The sequence below is a fragment of the Pristiophorus japonicus genome, chromosome 9, assembly GCF_044704955.1.
Source record: "Pristiophorus japonicus isolate sPriJap1 chromosome 9, sPriJap1.hap1, whole genome shotgun sequence".
Taxonomy (NCBI): domain Eukaryota; kingdom Metazoa; phylum Chordata; class Chondrichthyes; family Pristiophoridae; genus Pristiophorus; species Pristiophorus japonicus.
In genome coordinates, this window is record NC_091985.1 from 208,017,589 (window position 1) to 208,043,856 (window position 26,268).

Sequence of the window (26,268 nt, forward strand, 5' to 3'; positions counted from 1 at the left end):
ATTAGAGAGGGAATGTCACAGATAGCTGATACACGGTCGGGAGACATTAGGGAGAGAATATCACAGGTGGTTGATATGCTGTCGGGGCAGATTAGGGAGGGAATGTCGGAGGCAGCTGCTGCAATAAGGGAACACACCCAGGCGGTCACTGCCCCGCGGCAATTGACAGAATTAACTGCCGCAACTCCCACTTCAAACCCTAGATCACCCTCGGTTGAAGAGAGCAAAGTCGGGCCTTCCACATTGCCGTCTGTCCGTCCCCAACAGGAAATGCACGCTCCCCAAGATCTCGAAAAAAGCAGCTTGGTACCGGCGGGAGAATGCCTGCACCACCACCACCGGCCAAGGGTAGAGTCAACAAGGGCAAGTCTTAGAATAAGGGGAAGGAGAGATGGCTGCAGCTAAAGTGTGTTTGCTGCTGCTGTTATTCTTATGTTATTGTTATTTAACTGATCTCAATTGAAAAGTTTTTGTAAGTGATGTAGATTTACAAGTTTAATATCTGTAAGTGATGTAAATTTACAAGTTTAAAGTTTGCAAGTGATCTTAACTGAAAAGTTTAAAATTTGATACAAAACTATTTTTATTAAAGTTAACTTAAGTACAAGTGGTAAACATTTTTAATAAACATAATTCTTTTAAAAATTAAAGCAGCCTCATTAACATTACTTCTTCACTGAACACAACACATTACAGAACAGGTCTAAACAGTAAACATGGTCAATTATGAAACATGCCGCTGAGCCTTCATGCAGCAAAGTGTTGAAGGATTAGTCAGTGACACAAGGCTCGAGCAATGGTAAAAGGTGCACGACGGACACCCCCACCTCCGGCATCATCCTGCGGGTTGAGGTAGTTGCATGGCTTCCTCCTCCTCCTCATCAGCCTGCTCGCCATCATCCTCATCCCCTCTCGCCTGAGGTGGCTCTTCTACTTCCAGTTGCCATTGCCTCATGATGGCTAAGTTGTGCAGCATGCAGCACACGACAGTGAACTGACTGACCGTCTCAGGGGCGTATTGCAAGTAACCTCCAGAGTGGTCCAGACATCGGAAACGCTGCTTCAGTATGCCAATGGTCTTCTCAATGATGCTGCGTGTCATTATGTGAGACATGTAGTGACACTCGGCTTCTGTCCGGGTTACACATAGAGAAGTTATGAGCCAGGTGACGAGGCCGTACCCTTTGTCCCTCTGCAGCCAGTTCTGCCCTTGTGGCTGCTGCTGAAAAATGGCAGATGTAGCGCTCTCACGCAGCAGGAAAGCATCATGGATGCTCCCTGGGTATCTGGCATCAACTACCATGATGAGTTGGGTGTTTAGTGAGTGGAACCCTTTTCTGTTCCTGTACACCACGGAATCGTCCAAAGGTGCTCGCTAAGGCGATGTGTGTACAGTCAATGCAACCCTGTACTTTGGGGAAGCCAGCAATCTTGGAGAAGCCTACAGCGCTGTCACGCATTGCCTGGGCGGTCACGGGGAACTTGATGTAGTCGTTCCTGCAAGCATACAGTGCAGCAGTCACCTGCCAAAAGCTGATATGTTGGATGAACACCAGTTCACACAATCACAAGACAGAGAGTGGAGAGCATCAGTTCATACAATCACAGGACAGAGAGTGGAGAGCATCAGTTCATACAATCACAGGACAGAGAGTGGAGAGCATCAGTTTATACAATCACAGGACAGAAGTTGGATCAATGGTCTTTGGAATGATTACTTCTCATTGTGCCTTTTGATCTACCGGGGAATTGATTTACTGATTTAATGAGACAGCTAGAGACTGATTTAACTTTTCAATTACTCAAATTCTGATTTTAAGTTTACTTATAATTAACCTATATATTAATCAATTTTGTTTCAATATAATTGATCTTGATTATACTGATTGTACTATTGTAGTATTCCCTATTCACTGTGTAAACTGAGTTTTTCCCCCGTGTCTATTTGCTGCCACTTCGGACCAGAGCCATTGCCTTCTACTTCCACTTCCTTCTCCCGCTTTTTCTTTTCTCTCTATCCCTCCCTGACCATCTCTCCTATCGTCATGCCCCCTTTCATCTCTCCCCTCTCAGATACTCTGTCCTCCCAAATCCCTCCCCCAACCCTTCATTACTCTCCGACCTCCCTACTCTCCTGCCACCATCCCAGGCTCCACTCCCTTTGAGATAAGCCTGCAGCTTCCCTCTGTGCCTCTCTTGGCATCTGCCGAAGGACCCACCGTGGCACTCGTCACTGTCTCCTCACGAGCAGCAACCCCAATTGTCCCATCCTCCTCTCACCGACCTTGCCCCCAGCTTGCCCGGGAGCAGGGTGGGAGGGGGCTGACCTTGCCAATCTCCTCCCATCCAATTCACCCCTCCAATCCCTGACCCTGTGGATGCTGGCAGTGGGTTAGCCATCACCGATCCTCTCCGTATCTCCTTGCAGAATGTCCGTTCACTTGCGGACAAGACCCTTGCCATCCATGAGCTTATCGTGGATGATAGACATCATGGCCCTGACGGAAACTTGGCTGAGGGATGATGGCGCATTACCTTTACACGAAGCCTCTCCTCCCGGCTATACCTTCCACCACTTGCCTCGCCCAGACCGCCGTGGTGGTGGTGTGGTTCATTATCAAATCATACCTTGGTCTGTCCCCCTACTCCTCCGGCACTTTCTCCTCCTTTGAACATCTCACCTTATTCCACCCCTCTTACCTCATTTAAAATTCTCATCCTCCCAAGTATGATTAAAATGTTATCGCAGATATATCCTCACTGCTCTCCTCCCTCATCCTCTGCACCGAGTGACTTCTCATCCTCGGTGATTTCAACATTCATCTCAATTCATCAAGCTCTCTCTCTTGTGAGTTCACTACCCTCCTGTCCTCCCTTAATCTCTCCCTCCACGTGAACTCCTCAACCCATACTCACGGCCTCCCCCTTGACCTTGCCATTTCTCGTAACCTCGCTATTCCTACCGTGTCAATTACAGATAAGGCCATCTCTGACCATTACCTTGTATCGCTCTCCACCCACATTCCCCATCCCCCACCCAAATCTACTTCCTTCTGCATCCTCCCCAGGAAAACACTTTCTTCAAACTCTCTTACAACTGCACTTATCAACTCCAACTGTCCAGCCTTTGGCCCTCCTTTCACCGACATTTCTGCAGCCACCGATCTGCTCACCCACACCCTCACTACCACCTTTGATGCCCTAGTCCCTATTATTACTCTCTCTCACCCTGGCCGTTCCCCCGGTACAGCCCTTATCTTCGCTCCTTCAGGTTCAAGGGGCGCAGACTTGAACGGATGTGGTGGACAAGCGGTTTAGCCATTCACCTCCAGATCTGGCTCGACCACATAAAGCATTCTCGGGTCCTACTCCTGTCTGCAAAAACTGCTCACTATTCCAGGATCATCCCTCGGCTACTATTGTCTACTGCTAACCGTCTCCTTAAACCCCTCTCCCCTGTCTCCATCACACTTACCTCCAACAACAAGTGTGAGGAGCTCATGGATTTCTTTGTCTCAAAGATTGAGACCATCCAATTATCTGCCTCTTCCAATTCCCTTCCTTCCCCTAGCCCATGGGGGCAATGTTCCTCTGAAGTTCCCCCTTGCCATAGTTCTAAACTCACATCACTCTCTAGTTTCTCTCTGATCTCCCCTCTTGACCTCTCCATGCTCATCTTGTCCATGAGACCCACTCCCTGCTCCCTTGACCCTATTCCCACTAAACTGCTGACCACACAACGTCCTTTTCTGGCTCCCATGTTAGCTGACATTGTTAACGGTTCTCTCTCCTCAGGTACTGTCTCCTTCATGGTCTACAGAGCAGTAGTGATATCCGCATTCCTATATGCTTCAGAGACATGGACCATGTACAGCAGGCACCTCAAAGTATTGGAGAAGTACCAGCAACGTTGCCTCCGCCAGATCCTGCAAATCCATTGGCAGGAAAGGCACACCAACGTCAGTGTTCTCGCTCAGGACATCATCCCCAGCATCGAGGTATTGATCACACTCAATCAGCTCTGGTGGATGGGCCACATTGTCCGCATGCCCGATATTAGACTCCAAAACAAACGCTCTACTCGGAGCTCTGACACGGCAAGCAAGCCCCAAGTGGGTAGAGGAAACATTGCAAGGACACGCTCAAAACCTTTGAAAAAGTGCAACATCCCCACTGCCAACTGGGAATCCCTGGCCCAAGACTGCTAAGTGGAGGAGAAGCATCCGGGAAGGCACCAAACACCTCGAGTCTCTTCACCTGAAGCACGCAGAAGACAAGCGCAAACAGCAGGAGTAGTGCACGGCAACCCAAGCACTCCACCCATTCGTCCCTTCAACCAACATCCATTCAACCACAATCTGCCCCATCTGTGACAGAGACTGTAGGTCCCGCATTGGACTTCAGTCACCTGAGAACTCATATTAATGTGGAAGCAAGTCATCCTCGACTTCAAGGGACTGCCGAAGAAGAATTGTCCCCCTCTCATTCAAGTCTGCTGTCATCACCCCTCTCCTCAAAAAAAAACCTCTTGATTCTGTAAATGTAGATTCTTTTTTCTCAATCTGGTTCAGTAAAATTACTGAGTCGAATACCTCTTGTGCTTTGAACAAAGCAGTCTTTATTTTACCGGCCGGCAAGACTTATCAGACAGAGGATATACATTCTCGGTCGAGCGTACACACTCCCTACGGATAAGTGAAGTTACATCGTAAAGCGACAACAGTTATACATTCTCGGCAAAAGATAACAAGATAGGGCTAGAGTGACATCCTAGTTCAACCTATCTCTTTTGGTCCCTCTTTCCCTTTGTCCACTCATAAGCCGACCTAAGTATGGTCTGATTTTAAACAAAGACCTTCTGTTAATGTTTCAGGTTAATAACATGATTTAATAAGACCTTGAGGTTTTTCTGCAAGCTGTGGGTTTTGTTTCAATATGTGTTAGTGTTGTAACATTTCGCAGTCTCGAGTCCGAGATGTCATGGCTATTCCTCCATGAATTCTTTGTTAGCTTATACTGTCCCTATACAATTCCCACGCTCTCAACTTCAATGTCTCTATACATTTTAAACATTCACAATTCCACTGTGCTTGTTAGCTTCCACCTCATCTCTAACTCCCTTTCCTCTCCAAAGTCCTTGACTGTGTTGCCTCCTCCCAAATTCATGACCATCTTTCCCAAAACTCCATGTTTGAATCCCTTCAGTCTGATTTCCGCCCTTGCCACAGTATTGAAACTGCTCTCATCAAAGTCACAAATGACAGTCTTTGTAACTGTGACAAAGGTACACTAACCCTCCTCGACCTGTCTGCAGCCTTTGACACAGTTGGCCACTCCATTATCCTCCTCCAACGCCTCTCCACCAATGTGCAGCTGGGTGGGGCTCCACTCACCTGGTTCCATTCCTATCCATCTAATCAACCAGAAAGTCTCCTTCAATGGCTTCTCTTCCCGCCCCCACATCATTACCTCTGGTGTCCCCCAAGGATCTATTCTTGGTCCCCTTCTATTTCTCATTTATATGCTGCCCCTTGGTGATGTCATCCAAAAACATGGAGTCAGGCTCCACATGTACGCTGACGACACCCAGCTCTACCTCTCGACCACTTCTCTCGACCCCTCCACGGTCTCTAAATTGTCAGACTGCTTGCCCGACATCCAGTACTGGATGAGCAGAAACGTTCTTCAATTAAATATTGGGAAGACCGAAGCCATTGTCTATGATCCACACCACAAACTGCGTTCCTCCGACACTGACTCCATCCCTTTCCCTAGCATTTATCTGAGGCTAAACCAGACTGTAAGCAACCTAGGCATCATATTGGACCTTGAAATTAGCTTCTGGCCAAATATCCGTGGCATATCTAAATCCTTCTATTTCCATCTCATAATATTGCCCGCACCTGCCTCAGCTCATCTGCTGTTGAAACCCTCATCCATGCCTTTATTACTTCTACTTACCTTGACTACACCAACGCACTCCTGAATGGCCTCCCACATTCTACCTTACGTAAACTTGAGGTAATCCACAACTCAACTGCCCGTGTCCTAACTCACATCAAGTCTCCGATCACTCATCACCCCTTTGCTCACTGACCTACATTGGCTCCCGGTTAAGCAACGCCTCGATTTCAAAATTCCCATCCTTGTTTAAAAATCCCTCCATGGCCTCGCCCCTCCCTATCTCGAAATTCTTTCAGCCTCACAATACCAGTGATGTCTGCGTTCCTCAAAATCTGCCCTTTTGAGCATTCCTGATAAGATCTGTTCAACCATCGGTGGCCGGGCCTTCAGCTGCCTGGGCCCTAAGCTCTGGAATTCCCTCCCTAAACCCCTCAGCCTCTGGACATTTCTTTCCTCCTTTAAGACTCCATAAAACCTCCCTCTTTGACCAAGCTTTTGGTCATCTGCTGTAATTTGTTCTTATGAGGCTCGGTGGCAAATTTATTTTTGGTCTTATAACACTGCTTGGGACATTTTACCACGTTAAAAGCGCTACATTAATAAAAGTTGTTGCAGTTGATAGCAATGGGAACTCGTACAACCGGAGCTCCCATTATTATCAATGAGAATACTAGATGTTCATTGGTGGTCCAAGCCCACGTGATCCCAGGATACAAATACATACCTGGAAGACATATTACTGTACGCTGCACTGCGAAACTAGGACTCCGACCACAATCCTATATTCCTCCGGGACCACCAGGTCATTTTGTTAAAATAATTCCGGTCAGAGGCTTTCACCCAAAGGAAGCTTCTAACTGCAATTTCTCCCCAAAGTATGTGTTTAATTTCTCTGCCATTTCTTTATTCCCCATTATAATTTCTGCTGTCTCAGCCTGTAGGGGACCCACATTTCCTTTTGCTAATCTTTTCCTTTTTAATATACTTATAGAAGCGTTTACAGGTCTGTTTTTATGTCTCTCGCTTGTTTACTCTCATATTCTATTTTCCCTTATCAGCTTCTCGGTCCTCCCTTGCTGAATTCTAAAATGCTCCCAATCCCCAGGCTTACTGCTCTTTTGGCAACATTATAAACCTGTTCCTTTAATCTAAAAATATCTTTAACTTCTCTTGTTAGCCACGGTTGGACCACCTTCCCTGTGGGGTTTGAGTGCATTTACAATGTGTGCATTTACAATGTTTGTTGTAAATTATGTATTAATTCTTTAATGTTCACCATTGCTTATCTACCTTCATACCTTTTAATGTAGTTTCCTAATCGACCTTCGCCTCGCCCCTTTGTTTAGATTTAAGATCCTAGTTTTGGATTTAACGAAAACACTTTCAAACTTAATGTAACATTTTATCATATTATGGTCATTCTTCCGTTGCCAGCACGTCCCATGTACAAATAAACAAAATAAACAAGACTCACTGTTAATAATCACAAATCACTTTTTACAAATCACTCCAGGGCCTCGCCCCTCCCGATCTCTGGAATCTGTTGCAGCCTACAAGATGTCTGCACTCCTCAAATTCTGCCCTTTTGACCATCCCCGATTATAATCGCTCCACCATCGGCGTCCGGCCCTTCAGCTGCCTGGGCCCCGAGCTCTGGAACTCCCTCCCTAAAGCTCTCCGCCTCTTTCCTACTTTCAGACCCTCCTTAAAACCTACCTCTTTGACCCAGCTTTTGGTCATCTGCCGCAATTTCTTCTTTTGTGGTTCGGTGTCAAACGTATGTGTTGTGTCCTGTAACACTGCTGTTAAAGGCGCTCTAAAAGAAGAGTTATTATTAATACTGCAGGAGTGAGGCATTGAAACTCTTTTTGGAGTTCACCTGTAAAAACATAAAACATTAAACCGTGCCACCCGACCTGGGTGACACACCAGACATTTACAAGGCCCTTTTTTCCTTTTTTTTTGTGTTTTTCATTTTTTTTGGGGTTTTTTTTTTGGGCGCTAAAATCACATTTTTCCAGTGCCCCCTATAAAAGGGAAGGGGACACTAAAAACACTGGCAATTAAAACAAATTAAACTTTAAAACGTAAAATCAAATTAAAATTTGGTTGCCGGGCGTGATGATGCACTCCAGTCCCTCCGGTGCCCACCTCTCGCGGAAGGCCGCGAGCGTACCGGTGGACACCGCGTGCTCCATCTGAGGCATTGAATGAGCTGGGAGTCGGCGCAGGCGGACGCCATCTGTGACGTCACAGGCGAAGTGGGCGGGGCTATGACGTTCCATGGTAACGGTTGAACGGTCGGTATTTTTGAAATCAGGAGCCACGTGACCGCCGAGCTGCCCAGCGCTCCTTCATCACAGTGGGCGGGGCTCTGCGGCGCTGCCGGGTCCTATTGGTGGGAGTGGTGGCAATCCGCTTCGTGCAGCCAATAGACGGCCGGGAATTCTCTGAAGGTCATTAATTTATACAGGAAGGCGCCCTGTAGTCGCAGTGCGCATGCTCGGTGCCGCACTCTCCACCACCAGTGCCCGGATGCCGCGTAGTTTGCTGTAACCAGCGGTTGGACAATTTGGGGAACCGGGAGCCGCAGGGAACCGGACTGATGGTGGGCGGCTGGGGCTGGGGCAGAGCGCTCGACCGGAGGGCGGGGAGGGTATGGTGAGTCTGTGAGGGAAAACACCGAACTTAACACACAGCCCCGGAGCTCAGAGTTTGGGGACATGCGGGAGATAGACTGAAACTTCCAGTGAGCTCAGACAGTGTGTAATCCGGGGGCCCAGTGAGATCAGACAGTGTGTAACCCGGGGGCCCAGTGAGATCAGACAGTGTGTAACCCGGGGGTCCAGTGAGACCAGACAGTGTGTAACCCGGGGGTCCGGTGAGATCAGACAGTGTGTAACCCGGGGGCCCAGTGAGATCAGACAGTGTGTAACCCGGGGGTCCAGTGAGACCAGACAGTGTGTAACCCGGGGGTCCGGTGAGATCAGACAGTGTGTAACCCGGGGGCCCAGTGAGATCAGACAGTGTGTAACCCGGGGGCCCAGTGAGATCAGACAGTGTGTAACCCGGGGGTCCAGTGAGACCAGACAGTGTGTAACCCAGGGGCCCAGTGAGATCAGATAGTGTGTAACCCAGGGGCCCAGTGAGATCGGACACTGTAACCCGGGGGCCCAGTGAGATCAGACACTGTGTAACCCGGGGGCCCAGTGAGATCAGACACTGTGTAACCCGGGGGTCCAGTGAGACCAGACAGTGTGTAACTCGGGGGTCCAGTGAGACCAGACAGTGTGTAACCCAGGGGCCCAGTGAGATCAGATAGTGTGTAACCCAGGGGCCCAGTGAGATCAGACACTGTAACCCGGGGGCCCAGTGAGATCAGACGGTGTGTAACCCGGGGGCCCAGTGAGATCAGACAGTGTATAACCCGGGGGCCCAGTGAGCTCAGACAGTGTGTAACCCGGGGGTCCAGTGAGACCAGACAGTGTGTAACCCAGGGGCCCAGTGAGATCAGATAGTGTGTAACCCAGGGGCCCAGTGAGATCAGACACTGTAACCCGGGGGCCCAGTGAGATCAGACACTGTGTAACCCGGGGGCCCAGTGAGATCAGACGGTGTGTAACCCGGGGGCCCAGTGAGATCAGACAGCGTGTAAGCCGGGGAGAATTCTGGTGATTTTCTATAAGTCCAGATGGGCGGGACAGAGATCTGAGGAAAAGGATAAAATCAAACAGAAATACTGGACATATACTTTTCTGAAACGTTGGAAAAACACTTTACACTACATTCCACTTCACAACATTAATATTCTTCTAATTTTCTGCCCTGTCATAATTAGATCTCCCGGTGAATGGTGGAGTGATTGAGAAAGTTCTACAGCTGGAAGGAAACGGATTGTGGACTGAGGAACAACAGCAGGTGAACCAGCACAGGATTGTGAGAGCACCAACCAGGGAGCCCCTTCCGATTGAAAGTGCTTCAATAGATCGACTGGGGAGAAAGGTAAGAGAAAGTGCCATTTACTCAGATACACACCGGTCCTGTAGACAGTACACACAGGTTACAAGTTAAGACAGGAAATGAGACTGGGAGAGTCTGACCACCGAGCACAATTATCCAGCATGAGGCCGTGCAATGGGATGTGAAGTGAGATCAGTTTCTTTCTCTAAACACACAGTCACAGTGAATCTTGTGTGTGTTTTAGAGTAAAGGGCTTTGATCTAAGAGGTGACTCCAGTTTGAGGCAGAGCCCAGCAGATGGACCCGTCTCTGTACATTCGGTGGGACTGAACTCGCACCGATACCATCAGATCTCAGTGTTCAAATATTTCCCATCTGGTGAGAAAGCCAATGGAAAGATTGAACATGAAGCACGTCGTCAATTCACTGATCATGATGCACAGACCAATCTGAAATACCAGCACGGCCTATCACTGACAGAATCAATTATTCATTCATGAACATTTAGAATTATAAGAAAATATATTGATAACTACTAATATTGAAACATTTCCGATTAATCGATCACTAGAGATATGTAGTTTTCTAATATACTGAAACAAAGATACGGAGAGTTGCAATTTATTTATTGCCGTTGTACTTGACCCCAAGATGAGCTTCTGAACCCATATTCCCTCAATCACCGAGTACGCTTACTTCCAGCTCCATAACATCGCCGGTCTCTGCCCCTTCCTCATCCATGCCTCTGTTACCACGACATTGGACTATTCCAATGCTCTCCTGATCGGCATCACACCACGCACTCTCCGTAAACTTTAATCTTATCAAAAACACTCCTGCCCGTATCCTTACTCAGGAACACAAGAAATAGCAGGCGTAGGCCATACAACCCCTCCCATCTACTCTGCCATATAGTAAGATCTCTATTCGATCGAGAATTTCAAAGATTCACAACTCTTAAGTGAAGAAATATCTTCTCATCTCAGTCTTAAATAGGCGATCTAATCCTAATACTAGGATCGATCCCTAGTTCGAGACTATCCGGCCCTTGTCAATTCTTCTAAGAATTCTATGTTTCAATGATATCACCTTCCATTCTTCTAAACTCCAGAGAATATAGGCCTATTCTACTCAATCTGTCCTCAGCCCTCTCATCCCAACTTGTATCAATTTCCCTTCACCCATCACCCCTGAGCTCGCTGAACTACATTGGCTCCTGCTCCATCAGTGCCTCAATTTCAAAATTCTTATCCTTGTTTTGACATCCGACCAGGACCTTGTCCCTCCCTATAACCTCCTCCAACCCTCCAACCCTCAGAGATCTTTCCATTCCTCCAATTCTGGCCTCTTGAGCAGCCCCAATTTTCATCCCTCCAATATTGGTGGCCGTACCTTCAGCTGCCGAGGCCATAAGCTCTGGAATTCCCTCCCTAAACCTCTCTATAACACTCCTTAATACCTACCCTTTTGAACAAGCTTTTAGTCACTTGTGCTAATATTTCCTTACGTGACTGGATGTCAAATTTTGTTTGATAACGGTCCTGTGAATTGCCTTGGGACATTTTACTACTTTTAAGGCAAGATATTAATGCAATTTGTTGCTGATAACTGAAGATATTTCGAATTGTCATGACTCTCACTAGGGTACAGTTTCCTCTGGCACCGACTCTCACTGGGGTACAGTTTCCTCTGGCACCGACTCTCACTGGGGTACAGTTCCTCTGACACAGATTTACTGTGTATCTAATTCGTGCTGTCCCTGCCCTGGGACAGTTTAGAGGGAGCTTTAACCTGAAACTGATCAATCAGGAGCTGCGGGTGGAAAGTTTTCAGTGCAGTGACAGATCGTACTGCTGCTGAATTTTAATTGATAAGCTGCCCAGTACACTCGTGGTGGACACTGAAGTTCGCCCAGTGGCAGTGTAGAGGGAACTTTACTCTGTATCCAACCCATACTTCACCTAGTCTCTGGGAATTTAATGTGAATTTGAAAGCAACTGCTAGGGGAGATAGCGAGAAATTTATTCTGCAGTTTGGGGTGTCTAGGACGAGGGGACATAACCTTAAAATCAGAGCCAGGCCATTCAAGAGAGATGTTAGGAAACATTTCTTCACTCATTGGATGGTTTAAGTGTGGAACTTCCCACAATAAGCAGTCGATGCTCGCCCATTGAATAACTTTGGGCTGGTTGTGATTTCTGCCCAATGACCCGTTGCTTGTTCCCTTGGATTGGATCTTTATTTATTCCCTTTGGTTTGTTTTCAGTTTCATTGCTGGACCCACCACTCAAAGCACTTTGTCTGATCTGCCCCTGGGAATGAGCAGACTCCTCCCTCATCTCCCACACTGCACCGTGTCTCCTCCTCTTTCCCCCTTGGTTGTGTTCCACACTCTGGGCCTTGGCCCTTCCCCGGGGATTCTCAGTATGAACAGCGGGATGTGTGTTGAGACAGGATGTCCCAGCTCTCCACCTTTAAATGGCCCTGCTTTATGACATCACTGTAGTGCCTAGCGACTAACCTCACTGACCTCAACTTATTATGGGCTGGCAGTGTCTGATGGGACAGTGTAGAGGGAGAAAGACTAGGATTTATTTGGTGCATTTTACGACCACCGGACCTCTCAAAGTGCTTTACAGCCAATGAAGTACTTTTGGATTGTAGTCACTGTTGTAATAAGGGAGATTTACTCTGTATAATGTCAATGGAGTTTTACTCTGTATCTGACCTGTGCTTTACCTGTCCTGCAAGTATTTCATGGGACAGTGCAGAGGGGACTTTACTTTGTATCTAACCCATGCTGTACCTGCCCTGGGTATGTTTGATGGGACAGTGTAGAGGGAGCGTTACGCTGTATCTAACCCATGTTGTAGCTGACCTGGGAGTGTTTGATGGGATAGTGTAGAGGAAGATTTCGTCTTCATCTGTCCCGTGCTGTACCTGCCCCTGGGACTGTTTGATGGGACAATGCATAGGGAGCTTTACTCTGTATCTAACCTATGCTGTACCTGCCCTGGGAGTGTTTGTTGGGTCAGTGTAGATGGTGCTTTACTCTGTATCTAACCAGTACCGTACCTGCCCTGGGAGTTTTTGACGGGACAATGTAAAGGGAGCTTTACGCGGTATCTAACCCATGTTGTACCTGTTCAGGCAGAGTTTGACGGGACAGTTTAGAGGGAGCTTTTCTCTGTATCTAACCCATACTGTAATTGCTTTGGGAGTATTTGATGGAACAGTGTAGTGGGAACTTTACAATTTATCTGATCTGTGCTCTACCTGCCCTGAGAGTGTTTGATGGAACAGTTTGGAGGGAGCTTTTCTCTGTAACTAACCCATGCTGTACCTGCTCTGGGAGTGTTTGATGGGATAATGTAGACGGAGATTTACTGTGTATCTAAACTGTGCTAGCCTAGCAAGTTGTGACGAGGACTCCAATAATATACAAAGGGATATAGATCGGCTCAGTGAGTGGGCAATACTTTGGCAGATGGAGTATAATGTGGGAAAATGTGAGCTTATCCACTTTGGTCGGAGAAATAAAAAAGCAAATTATTATTTAAATGGGGAGAGAATACAAAATGCCGTGTACAGCGGGATCTGGGGATCCTTGTACATGAAACACAAGAATTTAGCATGCAGTTACAGCAATTAATTAGGAAGGCAAATGGAATGTTGGCCTTTATTGCAAGGGGGATGGAATATAAAAGTAGGGAAGTCCTGCTGCAAATGTACATGGTATTGGTAAGACCACACCACACTATATCAGGAAGGATATACTTGCACTGGAGGCAGTTCAGAGAAGGTTCACGAGGGTGATTACTGAGATGAAGGGGTTGTCATAATGAGAAAGGTTGAGCAGGTTGGGCCTGTACTCATTGGAGTTTAGAAGACGTAGAGGTGATCTTATTGAAACGTATAAGATTCCGAGGGGGCTTGACAGGGTAGATACAGAGAGGATGTTTCCCCACGTGGGGGAATCTAACACTAGGGGGCATAGTTTCAGAATAAGGGGTCGCTCATTTAAAAGGGAAATCAGGAGCAATTTCTTCTCTGAGGGACGTGAATCTTTGGAATTCATTACCTCAGAGAGCTGTGGGGGCTGGGTCATTGAATGTATTTAAGGTGGGGATAGACAGATTTTTGAATGATAAGCGATTCAAGGGTTATGGGGAGTGGGCGGGGAAGTGGAGTTGAGGCCTGGATCTGATCAGCCATGATCTTATTGAATGGTGGAGCAGGCTCGAGGGGTCAAATGGTCTACTCTGCTCCTATTTCTTATGTTCCTGCCCTTGGAGTCTCTGATGGGACAGTGTAGGTGGAGGTTTACTCTGTATCTAACCCATGCTGCACCTGCCCTGGGAGCGTTTCGTTAGACAGTGTACAAAAGAAATAGAAACAAGTAGGCCATACGGCCCCTCGAGCCTGCTCCGCCATTCAATAAGATTATGGCTGATCTGATCATGGACTCAGCTCCACTTCCCCGGCTACTCCCCATAACCCCTTATCCCCTTATCGTTTAAGGAACTGTCTATTTCTGTCTTAAATTTATTCAATGTCCCAGCTTCCACAGCTCTCTGAGGCAGCAAATTCCACAGATTTACAATCCTCAGAGAACAAATTTCTCCTAATCTCCTTTTTAAATGGGTGGCCCCTTATTCTAAGATCATGACCTCTAGTTCTAGTCTCCCCCATCAGTGGAAACATCCTCTCTGCATCCACCTTGTCGAGCCCCTTCAAAGTCTTATACGTTTCGATAAGATCGCCTCTCATTCTTCTCCACTCCAATGAGTAGAGGCCCAACCTACTCAACCTTTCCTCATAAGTCAACCACTGCCCTCCCCTCATCCCCGGGATCAACCTTGTGAACCTTCTCTGAACTGCCTCCAAAGCAAGTATATCCTTTCATAAATATGGAAACCAAAACTGCACACACTGTTCCAAGTGTGGCCTCACCAATACCTTGTATAGCTGTAGCAAGACTTACCTGCTTTTATACTCCATCCCCTTTGCAATAAAGGCCAAGATACCATTGGCCTTCCTGATCACTTGCTGTACCTGCATACTATCCTTTTGTGTTTAATGCACAAGTATCCCCAGGTCCCGCTGTACTGCGGCACTTGGCAATCTTTCTCCATTTAAATAATAACTTGCTCTTTGATTTTTTTTCTGCCAAAGTGCATGACCTCACACTTTCCAACATTATACTCCATCTGCCACATTTTTGCCCACTCACTTAGCCTGTCTATATCCTTCTCAGATTTTTTTGTGTCCTCCTCACACGTTGCTTTTCCTCCCATTTTGTATCGTCAGCAAACTTGGCTACGTTACGCTCGATCCCTTCCTCCAAGTCGTTAATATAAATTGTAAATAGTTAGGGTCACAGCACTGATCCCTGCGGCACCCCACTAGTTACTGGTTGCCAACCAGAGAATGAACCATTTATCCTGACTCTGTTCTGTTAGTTAGCCAATCCTCTATCCATGCTAATATATTACCGTGAACTTTTATCTTGTGCAGTAACCTTTTACGTGACACCTTGTCAAATGCCTTCTGGAAGTCCAAATACACCACATCCACTGGTTCCCCTTTATCCACCCTGTTCCTTACATCCTCAAAGAACTCCAGCAAATTTGTCAAACATGACTTCCCCTTCATAAATCCATGCTGATTCTGCCTGACCAATTTTGCTCATCCAAATGAACTGCTACTGCTTCTTTAATAATGGACTCCAACATTTTCCCAACCACAGATGTTAGGCTAACTGGTCAATAGTTTCCTGCTTTTTGCCTGCCTCCTTTTTCAAATAGGGGTGTTACATTTGCAGTTTTAAATCTGCTGGGACCTCCCTAGAATCCAGGGAATTTTGGTAAATTACAACCAATGCATCCACAATCCCTGCCGCTACTTCTCTTAAGACCCTCAGATGCAAGCCATCAGGTCCAGGGGATTTATCTGCCTTTAGTCCCATAATCTTACTGAGTACCACCTTCTTCGTGATTGTGATTGTGTTAAGTTCCTCCCCCCATATAGCCCCTTGACTATCCACTGTTGGAATATTGTTAGTGTCCTCTATCGTAAAGACTGATAGAAAATATCTGTTCAGAGTTTCTGCCATCTCCATGTTCCCCATTACTAATTCTCTGGTCTCGTCCTCTAAGGCACCAACATTTACTTTAGCCACTCTTTTCCTTTTTATATACCAATAGAGACTGTTTTTATAGTTTGTGCTAGTTTACTTTCATAGTCTATCTTCCCTTCCTTAATCATTTTTTTAGTCGTTCTTTGCTGACTTTTAAAAGCTTCCCAGTCTTCTGTCCTCCCACTAGTTTTGGACACTTTGTATGCCCTTGTTTTTAGTTGGATAACGTCCTTTATTTCTTTAGTTAGCCACGGATGGCTATCTTCTTTTACACTTGCTATTGAGGGAGTGCAGCGAAGGTTCACCAGACTGATTACCGGGATGGTAGGACTGACATATGAAGAAAGACTGGATCGACTCGGCTTATATTCACTGGAATTTAGAAGATGAGAGGGGATCTCATTGAAGCAAATAAAATTCTGACGATTGGACAGGTTAGATGCAGGAAGAATGTTCCCGATGTTGGGGAAGTCCAGAACCAGGGGTCACAGTCTTAAGGATAAGGGGTAAGCCATTTAGGACCGAGATGAGGAGAAACTTCTTCACTCAGAGAGTTGTTAACCTGTGGAATTCCCAACCGCAGAGAGTTATTGATGCCAGTTCATTGGATATGTTCAAGAGGGAGTTAGATATGGCCCTTACGGCTAAAGGGATCAAGGGGTATGGAGAGAAAGCAGGAAAGGGGTACTGAGGGAATGATCAGCCATGATCTTATTGAATGGTGATGCAGGCTCGAAGGGCCGAATGGTCTACTCCTGCACCTATTTTCTATGTTTCTGTGTCACTTATCAGCCCCAGCCTGAATGTTGTCCAGGTCTTGCTGTAAGCGGGCATGGACTGCTCCATTATCTGAGGAGTTGCGAATGGAACTGAATACTGTGCAGTCATCAGCGAACATCCCTAGTTCTGCTTTCATAGCTTTGCAGTCGCCTTTATTTAGAATCCGGACACTGGTTTGAGATCTGACTTTCTCACTCTCCAACTGAATTTGAAATTCAACCATGTTATGTTCACTTTTTCCGAGAGGATCCTTCACTATGAGATCATTTATTAATCTTGTCTCATTACACAATACCAGATCTAAGATAGCCTGCTCCCTGGTTGGTTCTGCAACGTACTGTTCAAGGAGACCATCCCAGATACACTCTTATAAACTCTTCCTCAAGTCTACCTTGGCCAATTTGATTTGTCTAATCAATATGAAGCTTAAAATCGCCCATGATTATTGCCGTACCTTTCTTACAAGCCTCCATTGTTTCTTGATTTATACTCCATCCAACAGTGTAGCTACTGTTAGGGGGCCTATAGACTACGCCCACCAGTGCTTCTTCCCCTTATTATTTCTTATCTCCACCCAAACTGATTCTACATCTTGATCTTCTGAGCCAAAATCATTTCTCACCACTGCACTGATCTCATCGTTTATTAACAGAACTACCCCACCTTTTCCTTTCTGTCTATCCTTCTGAATTGTTAAATAGCCCTGAATATTTAGTTCCCAGCCTTGGTCACCTTGCAACCACGTCCCTGTAATGGCTATCAGATCACACCCATTTGCATCTATTTGTGCCGTCAACTCATCTATCTTGTTACGAATGCTGTGTGCATTCAGATAAAGAACTTTTAATTTTGACTTTTTACCATTTTTCCCTGCTTTGACCCTACCTTCTGTTACACTCTTATTTTTATACATTCTGTCTTTTCCTGTCACAGTCTGATTCTCATTTCCCACAGTGCTACCCTATTGCCTTCTCCTTGCTCTTTTGACTTTTTAAATTTCCTCTCACCTGAACCCTTCCCCCCCCCCCACTGCTCCCCCCCCGACCTATTTAGTTTAAAGCCCTCTTTACAGACCTAGTTATTCGCTTCGCCAGGACATTAGCACCAGCCTGGTTGAAGTGAAGCCCATCTCAACGGAACAGCTCCCTCTTGCCCCGGTACTGGTGCCAGTGCCCCATGAATCGAAACCCATTTCTCCCACCAGTCTTTGAGCCACGTGTTCATCTTTCTGATCTTATTTACCCTATGCACATTTGCACGTGGCTCATGCAGTAAACCAGAGATTATTGCCTTCGTGGTTCTGCTTTTTAATTTAGCCCCTAGCTACTCAAACTCCCTCAGCAGAACCTCTTTCTTTGTTCTACCTATGTCATTGGTACCTACGTGGCCCATGACAACTGGATCTTCCCCCTCCCACTCCAAGTTCCTCTCCAGCCCAGAGGCGATGTCCTGAACCTTGGCACTTCGCAGGCATCACAGCCTTCGGGACTCACGCTCTCGGCTGCAGAGAACAGTATCTATCTCCGAAACTATACTCTTTCCTACCACAACATTTCTTTTTACTACCCCCATTTGAATGGCCTCCTGTACCATGGCGCTGTGGTCAGTTTGCTCATCCTCCCTGCAGTCCCTGCCCTCGTCCAAACAGGGAGCATGAATCTCGTACCTGTTGGACAATTACAAGAGCTGAAGCTCCTCCATCACTACCTCCAGGGTCCCCACAGCTCCCTCGCTCGTAGTCACACCCTCCTGTCCCTAACTATGGACCAAATTTGAATTGATGAATCTAAGGGGTGTGACTGCCTCCTGGAACACAGGGTCCAGGTAACTCTCCCCCTCCCTGATGTGTCGCAGTGTCTGCAGCTCGGACTCCAGCTCATCAACGTGGAGCCGAAGTTCCTCGAGCAGCCAACACTTACTGCAGATGGCGAATTTATAATGGGGAACAAAGAAATGGCAGACCAATTGAACAAGTACTTTGGTTCTGTCTTCACAAAGGAAGACACAAATAACCTTCCGGATGTACTAGGGGTCCGAAGGTCGAGTGAGAAGGAGGAATTGAAAGATATCCTTATTAGGCGGGAAATTGTGTTAGGGAAATTGATGGGATTGAAGGCCGATAAATCCCCAGGGCCTGATAGTCTGCATCCCAGAGTACTTAAGGAAGTGGCCCTGGAAATAGTGGATGCATTAGTGATCATTTTCCAACAGTCTATCGACTCTGGATCAGTTCCTATGGACTGGAGGGTTGCTAATGTAACACCACTTTTTAAAAAAGGAGAGAGAGAGAAAATGGGTAATTATAGACCAGTTAGCCTGACATCAGTAGTGGGGAAAATGTTGGAATCAATTATTAAGGATGAAATAGCAGCACATTTGGAAAGCAGTGATAGGATTGGTCCAAGTCAGCATGGATTTATGAAGGGGAAATCATGCTTGACAAATCTTCTGGAATTTTTTGAGGATGTAACTCGTAGAGTGGACAGGGGAGAACCAGTGGATGTGGTGTATTTCGACTTTCAAAAGGCTTTTGACAAGATCCCACACAAGAGATTGGTGTGAAAAATCAAATCACATGGTATTGAGGGTAATGTACTGACGTGGATAGAGAACTGGTTGGCAGACAGGAAGCAGAGAGTCAGGATTAACGGGTCCTTTTCAGAATGGCAGGCAGTGACTAGTGGAGTGCCGTAGGGCTCAGTGCTGGGACCCCAGCTCTTTACAATGTATATTAATGATTTGGATGATGGAATTGAGTGTAATATGTTTGCAGATGACACTAAACTGGGTGGCGGTGTGAGCTGTGAAGAGGATGCTAAGAGGCTGCAGAGTGATTTGGACAGGTTAGGTGAGTGGGCAAATACATGGCAGATGCAGTATAATGTGGATAAATGTGAGGTTATCCACTTTGGGGGCAAAAACACGAAGGCAGAATATTATCTGAATGGCGGCAGATTAGGAAAAGGGGAGGTGCAGCGAGACCTGGGTGTCATGATTCATCATTCATTGAAGGTTGGCATGCAGGTACAGCAGGTGGTGAAGAAGGCAAATGGTATGTTGGCCTTCATAGCTAGGGGATTTGAGTATAGGAGCAGGGAAATCTTACTGCAGTTGTACAGGGCGTTGGTGAGGCCTCCCCTGGAATATTGTGTTTAGTTTTGGTCTCCTAATCTGAGGAAGGACGTTCTTGCTATTGAGGGAGTGCAGCGCAGGTTCACCAGACTGATTCCTGGGATGGCAGGACTGACATATGAGGAGAGGCTGGATCGGCTGGGCCTGTATTCACTGGAGTTTAGAAGGATGAGAGGGGATCTCATAGAAACATATAAAATTCTGACGGGACTGGACAGGTTAGATGCAGGAAGAATGTTCCCGATGTTGCGGAAGTCCAGAACCAAGGGTCACAGTCTTAAGGATAAGGGGTAAGCCATTTAGGACTGAGATGAGGAGGAACTTCTTCACTCAGAGAGTTGTTAACCTATGGAATTCCTTACCGCAGAGAGTTGTTGATGCCAGTTCATTGGATATATTCAAGAGGGAGTTAGATATGGCCCTTGCATCGAAAGGGATCAAGGGGTATGGAGAGAAAGCAGGAACCGGGTACTGAAAATGATCAGCCATGATCTTATTGAATGGTGGTGCAGGCTCGAAGGGCCGGATGGCCTACTCCTGCACCTATTTTCTATGTTTCTACATCGCTTGCCCTGACATCTCTAATGTATTTAATTAATTTTTCACATTTTGAAAGTTTAGATTTTTAATCCCAGCTCTTAATTTAAACCAACGCCGAAGAAAATAGAGAAACTGACCAACCAATTACTTCCCTGCTTTCCTGTGACATCACATTTTGAATCTTTTTACTTCTTATCCTCCCAGGTCACTTGGTGCTGTTTCGGCTGTCTGCTCGGCTGACTCACGCCCTTTGTCGGCTTACTGCTGCTCCCACTCTTGTGCCCTTTCCGAAGTCCTGCTGCTTGGCTGACTCATGCCCTTTGTAGGCTTACCGCTGATCCCACTCTCACGCCCTTTCCGAAGGGATGGGCGCAAGTAGGTTTTTCCCCTCGCGTTGGTTCTCTCAGCACCTGCTGCAGGCCCAGTCTGGCAGTTATGTCCTTCAGCACTCGGCCAGCTCGGTCAGTAGTGGTGCTACCGAGCCAGTCTTGATGGACATTGAAGTCCCCCACACAGAGTACATTCTGTGCACCTTGCTACTCACAGTGCTTCTTCCTAGTGGTGTTCAACATGGAGGAGTACTGATTCATCAGCTGAGTGAGGACGGTAGGTGGTCATCAGCAGGAGGTTACCTTATCCATGCTTGACCTGAAGCCACGAGACTTCATGGGGTCCGGAGTCAGTGTTGAGAACTCCCAGGGCCACACCCTCCCGAATGTATACAACTGTACCGCCACCGGTGGGACAGGACATACCCAGGGATGGTGATGGAGGAGTCTGGGACATTGGCTGAAAGGTATGATTCTGTGAGTATGACGATGTCAGGCTGTTGCTTGACTAGTCTGGACCATCTCTCCCAATTTTGGCACCAGTCCCCAGATGTTGGTGAGAAAGACTGGGCTGGGTGTGCCGTTGTCGGGTCCATAGCCGTTGCGGAGGTCGATGCCGGGTGGTCCGTCCGGTTTTATTCTTATTGTTTTTCGTAGCGGTGGATCAATTGATGAATCAATATGATCTTATTGAATGGTGGAGCAGGCTCGAGGGGCCAAATGGCCTACTCCTGCTTCTAATTCTTATGTGCTTATTCCCTAGCCCAGATCCTGTTAAGAGCAATGGTCCTAACACTGACCCTGGGGGATACCACTATTTATATTCCTCCAGTCTGAAGAACATCCATTAACCACTACTCTCTGTTTTCTGCCCTTTACCCAACTTCCTCTCCACGCGGCCCCACTCCCTTTAATACCGTGAGCCTTAATTTGATCAACAAGCCTCCTGTCCGGCATCTTATCAAACACCTTTTGACAATCCATCTACACAACATCCACTGCATTTCTTTTCACACTGCACTGTGTTATTTCCTGCAATAATCCCTGCTGTCTGTCCTGAATCAATCCATTTCACTACCAAATGTTGCAACGTTTACTTCTGTAACCAGAATCCCCCGCGCAGGGGTAAAGTGCTCTATCAATGACACCAGGAGCCCAGACATGGGACCAGGCTGTGCTCTGAGCAGGCGCAGTGCCAGTGGTGGAGGTGGTCTGAGGCGGAAGAGACGTTCCGCGAGTCAGTAGGAGCTTGTGGGCTCAGCGGAGGAATTGGATCCCTCGGTGGGTTGGGCAGATTCATAAACACCTGGTGTCGGCCTCAGGCCCCGAATATGAGCCCGCAGGCTCCATGTTTGACCTGCGATGATAGACCCGACCGCTCGGGGTAACGAGCTGAATTCTTGGGCAGGATCAGGGCGCCTGCGCGGCCATCTTGGTACAGGAGCAGAGGATGGATGGGGTTTAGGGTCCCAGTGACCAGGAGAGAAAATAATTTCCTTGTTTCTTCTCAGTCTGCGCACTAGGGATATAGAACTGAACCCAGCCAGAGAAGAGGGAGTGAGAAAACTGCAGATGGAGGAAAGAAATGATGGAGGTGGTGCGATGAGTTTGGATTTCAGCACAGGATGGAGGGAGAGTGTGTGGGATGGGAATTTACAGCTTTGGAGAACAAGAGAGGAAAGAATGTTCCATAGAAACTAGGATTGTCTGTCCTCAGTGCTGACTTTTGTAAACTCCTATTACAGAATATTAGAAAAGGAGGATTTACAGACGGGAAACTCGAACCAATCACAGTCACTCGATTCACCTGTATATCATCGGCCTTTGAATGTGGAAGGAGAAACGGTTGTCTGTTCTGTCTGTGAGAAAAGATATTAAACATTAGTGTGACTGGTAAAGCACCGAGACACACACCCGAGTGAGAGTGTTCCAGTGCACTGACTGTGGAAAGAGCTTTAACCAGTTACACAGCCTGAAAAAACATCGCACCATTCACAGAGGGGAGAAACCGTTCACATATTGTGTATGTGGACGAAGCTTCAATTGATCATCCAACCTGGAGAGACACAAGGACACCCGCACCATGGAGAAACCGTGGGAATGTGGAGACTGTGGGAAGGGATTCAATTGCCCCTCTGCACTGGAAACTCATCGACGGCATCACAACGGAGAGAGGCCGTTCACCTGCCCAGTGTGTGGGAAGGGATTCACTCAGTCATCCAACCTGCTGGTACACAAGCGAATTCACACTGGGGAGAGGCCATTCACTTGCCCCGTGTGTGGGAAGGGATTCACTCAGTCATCCAACCTGCTGGTACACAAGCGAATTCACACTGGGGAGAGGCCATTCACCTGCTCCATGTGTGAGAAGGGATTCACTTGTTCATCCGAGCTCACTGAACACCAGCGTGTTCACACTGGGGAGAGGCTGTTTACCTGTCCCGTGTGTGGGAAAGGATTCACTCGATCATTTGACCTGTTGACACACCAACACATTCACACTGGGGAGAGGCCATTCATCTGCTCTGAATGTGGGAAGGGTTTCACTCAATCATCCCACCTGCTGACACACCAACGCATTCATACTGGGGAGAGGCCGTTCATCTGCTCTGAGTGTGGGAAGGCTTTCACTCGATCATCTTACCTTCGAGCACACCAGCGAGTTCACACTGGGGAGAGGCCATTCACCTGCTCTGAGTGTGGGAAGGGATTCACTCAGTCATCCAACCTGATGACACACCAGCGAATTCACAAGTGACTGCAGGGGTTGGACTCTGCTGTTATTGTTGCCGTTAATCACATCCAGGACTGAAACATGTTCACTCAGACCGTTGGGGTTTGTTGCCGCTGGTATAATTAATCCCTATAACTGGGCTGGAGTTTAATTTTCTGGATATCATTGAATCATAGAATGGTCACAGCACAGTAGGAGGCCTTTTGGACCATCGAACCCATGTCGGCTCTCTGCAAGAGCACTTCAGCTAGTCATAAGAACATAAGAAATAGGAGCAGGAGTAGTCCACACCACCCCTCGAGTCTGCTCCACCATTCAATAAGATCATGGCTGGTCTGATCATGGACTCAGCTCCACTTCCCTGCCCACTCCCCATAACCCTTTATCGTTTAAGAAACTGTCTATTTCTGTCTTAAATTTATTCAATGTCCCAGCTTCCACATCTCTCTGAGGCAGCGAAGTCCACAGATTTACAACCCTCTGAGAGAAGAAATTTCTCCTCATCTCTGTTTTAATTGGGTGGCCTCTAGTTCTAGTCTCCCGCATCAGTGGAAACATCCTCTCTGCATCCACCTTGTCAAGCCCCCTCATATATGTTTTGATAAGATCACGTCTCATTCTTCTGAATTCCAATGAGTAGAGACCCAACCTACTCAACCTTTCCTCATAAGTCAACCCCCTCATCTCCGGAATCAACCTAGTGAAACTTCTCTGAACTGCCTCCAAAGTACCCACAGGTCCTGCTGTACTGCAGCACTTTGCAATCTTTCTCCATTTAAATAATAACTTGCTCTTTGATTTTTTTCTACCAAAGTGCATGACCTCAGACTTTCCAACATTACACTCCATCTGCCAAATTTTTGCCCACTCACTTAGCCTGTCTATTCCTTTTGCAAATTTTTTGTGTCCTCCTCACACATTGCTTTTCCTCTCATCTTTGTATCATCAGCAAACTTGGCTACGTTACACTCAGTCCCTTCTTCCAAGTCGTTAATATAGATTGTAAATAGTCCCACTCCCCGTCCTTTCCCCGTGCGCCTGCAAATGTTTTATTTCAGGTACTTATCAATTCCCTTTTTGAAAGCCACGATTGAATCTGCCTCCACCACCCTTTCAGGCCGTGCATTCCAGATCCTAACCACTTGCTGCTTAAAGAAAAGTTTTTTCTCATGTCGCCTTTGGTTCTTTTGCCAATCATCTTGAATCTGTGTCCTCTGGTTCTCGACCCTTCCGCCAATGGGAATATTTTCTCTCTACTCTGTGCAGACCCCTCATGATTTTAGAGCACCTCCATCAAATCTCCTTTCAACCTTCTCTGTTCTAAGAAGAACAACCCCAGCTTCACCAGTCTATCCATGTAACTGAAGTCCCTCATCCCTGGAATCATTCTTGTAACTCTTTTCTGCACCCTCTGTCAAACAACTGTTAAATAAATCAGCTTTGTTTCCTACATACAGTGAGTCGATTCCTTGATTTCTCCAAGAGGAGACTAATTGATGTCCTGTTACCAACTGTTCCGTTTTTGAGCCTTTTCACGGCCTCTGTTTTAGTGATGTTGGTTGAGGGATAAATGTTAGCCAGGACACCGGAGATCTCGCTTTTCTTCGAAATATCGTCATGGAATCTTTAACGCCGACTTGAGAGGTCAGATGGTTCTGATTCTTTTTTTGATTCGTTCACGGGATGTGAGCGTCGCTGGTAAGGCCAGCATTTATTGTCCATCCATAACTGCCCTTGAGAAGATGGGGTGGGGGTGGGGGGGGGGCCATCTTCTTGAACTGCTGCAGTGCGAGTGTTTGGGAGGGAGTTCCAGGATTTTGACCCAGCGATAATGAAGGAATGGCTGAGGATACGGATTCTTTTCCCTTCAATCTGTTTCAGCGAATATACTGACACACGAACACTTTTAGTCTTTGTAACATAAGATCTTTATTAGAGATTCTCCGGCCGGGACCTGTGAAGATAAAGGGAACACCCTCGATTTGAGCCTGTTCACCTCTCTCCTGACAAGTCTCCTAACAGTACAAAAGCTCAATATTTATACATTGTTACAGCAGAACATATTTGAGTGGCACTTAGTTTATACAATCATTGGTCGGCTTCCCTCATAGCATACCCAATTGCAGGCTAACAACTCTCCAGAAAGAGTGGGCTCCAGAATCCTTGTTTACAGTTTCGCTTTACATTGTATTTCCCTATTTTACGGCTGGTTATAGCAGTCTTTTCGTCTGACTCATGCCTGACTTTGCTTTTCGCGTAACTCGTGTTTGACCACAACTCTGAGTAACCCCTTTTTGTGTCGACACTGCAAATATCGCAGCTTGACATTTCTTTCAGCTATCTTCCCATGATTCTCTTCACCACTTGACACATTCACAACTCCTTCATGCACATTCACATGGCGATATGCTTCCAAATCAGGACGGTGTGTGACTTGGAAGGAAACGTGGAGGTGGTGGTGTTCCCATGCGCCTGCTGTCCTTGTCCTTCTAGTTGGTAGAGGTCGCGGGTTTGGGAGGTACTGCCGAAGAAGTCTTGGTGAGTTGCTGCAATTTATCTTGTACATGGTAAACACTGCAGCCACGGTACATCGATGATGGGAGGGAGTGGATGTTTAAGGTGGTGGATGGGTGCCAATCAAGCGGGCTGCTTTGTCATGGATGGTGTCGAGCTTCTTGAGTGTCGTCGCAGTTGCATTCATCCAAGCAAGTGGAGAGTATTCCATCACACTCCTGACTTGTGCCTTTAGA

The 26,268-nt window shown here is 46.9% G+C and overlaps 1 protein-coding gene across 3 annotated transcripts; it reads left to right on the top strand.

Moving 5' to 3' along the window:
• Positions 1-8,455: 8,455 nt before the first annotated feature.
• On the top strand, positions 8,456-24,970 carry LOC139273513 (zinc finger protein 214-like). Of its 3 annotated transcripts, none has more exons than XR_011595175.1 (3): positions 8,456-8,565; positions 9,743-9,906; positions 19,557-19,625. XR_011595175.1 is itself a non-coding variant. In XM_070890423.1 (3 exons), exon 3 carries the CDS (start codon positions 22,868-22,870, stop codon positions 23,540-23,542), a length of 675 nt encoding a protein of 224 aa, XP_070746524.1. In that variant the 5' UTR covers positions 8,456-8,565; positions 9,743-9,906; positions 22,530-22,867; the 3' UTR covers positions 23,543-24,970. The 3 variants fall into 3 exon arrangements, 2 of the variants coding, with proteins under 2 accessions (XP_070746524.1, XP_070746525.1); XM_070890423.1 differs by lacking the exon at positions 19,557-19,625 and adding an exon at positions 22,530-24,970; XM_070890424.1 differs by lacking the exon at positions 19,557-19,625 and adding an exon at positions 22,530-24,970 and having other exon boundaries at positions 8,479-8,512.
• The last annotated feature ends 1,298 nt before the right edge of the window (positions 24,971-26,268 follow it).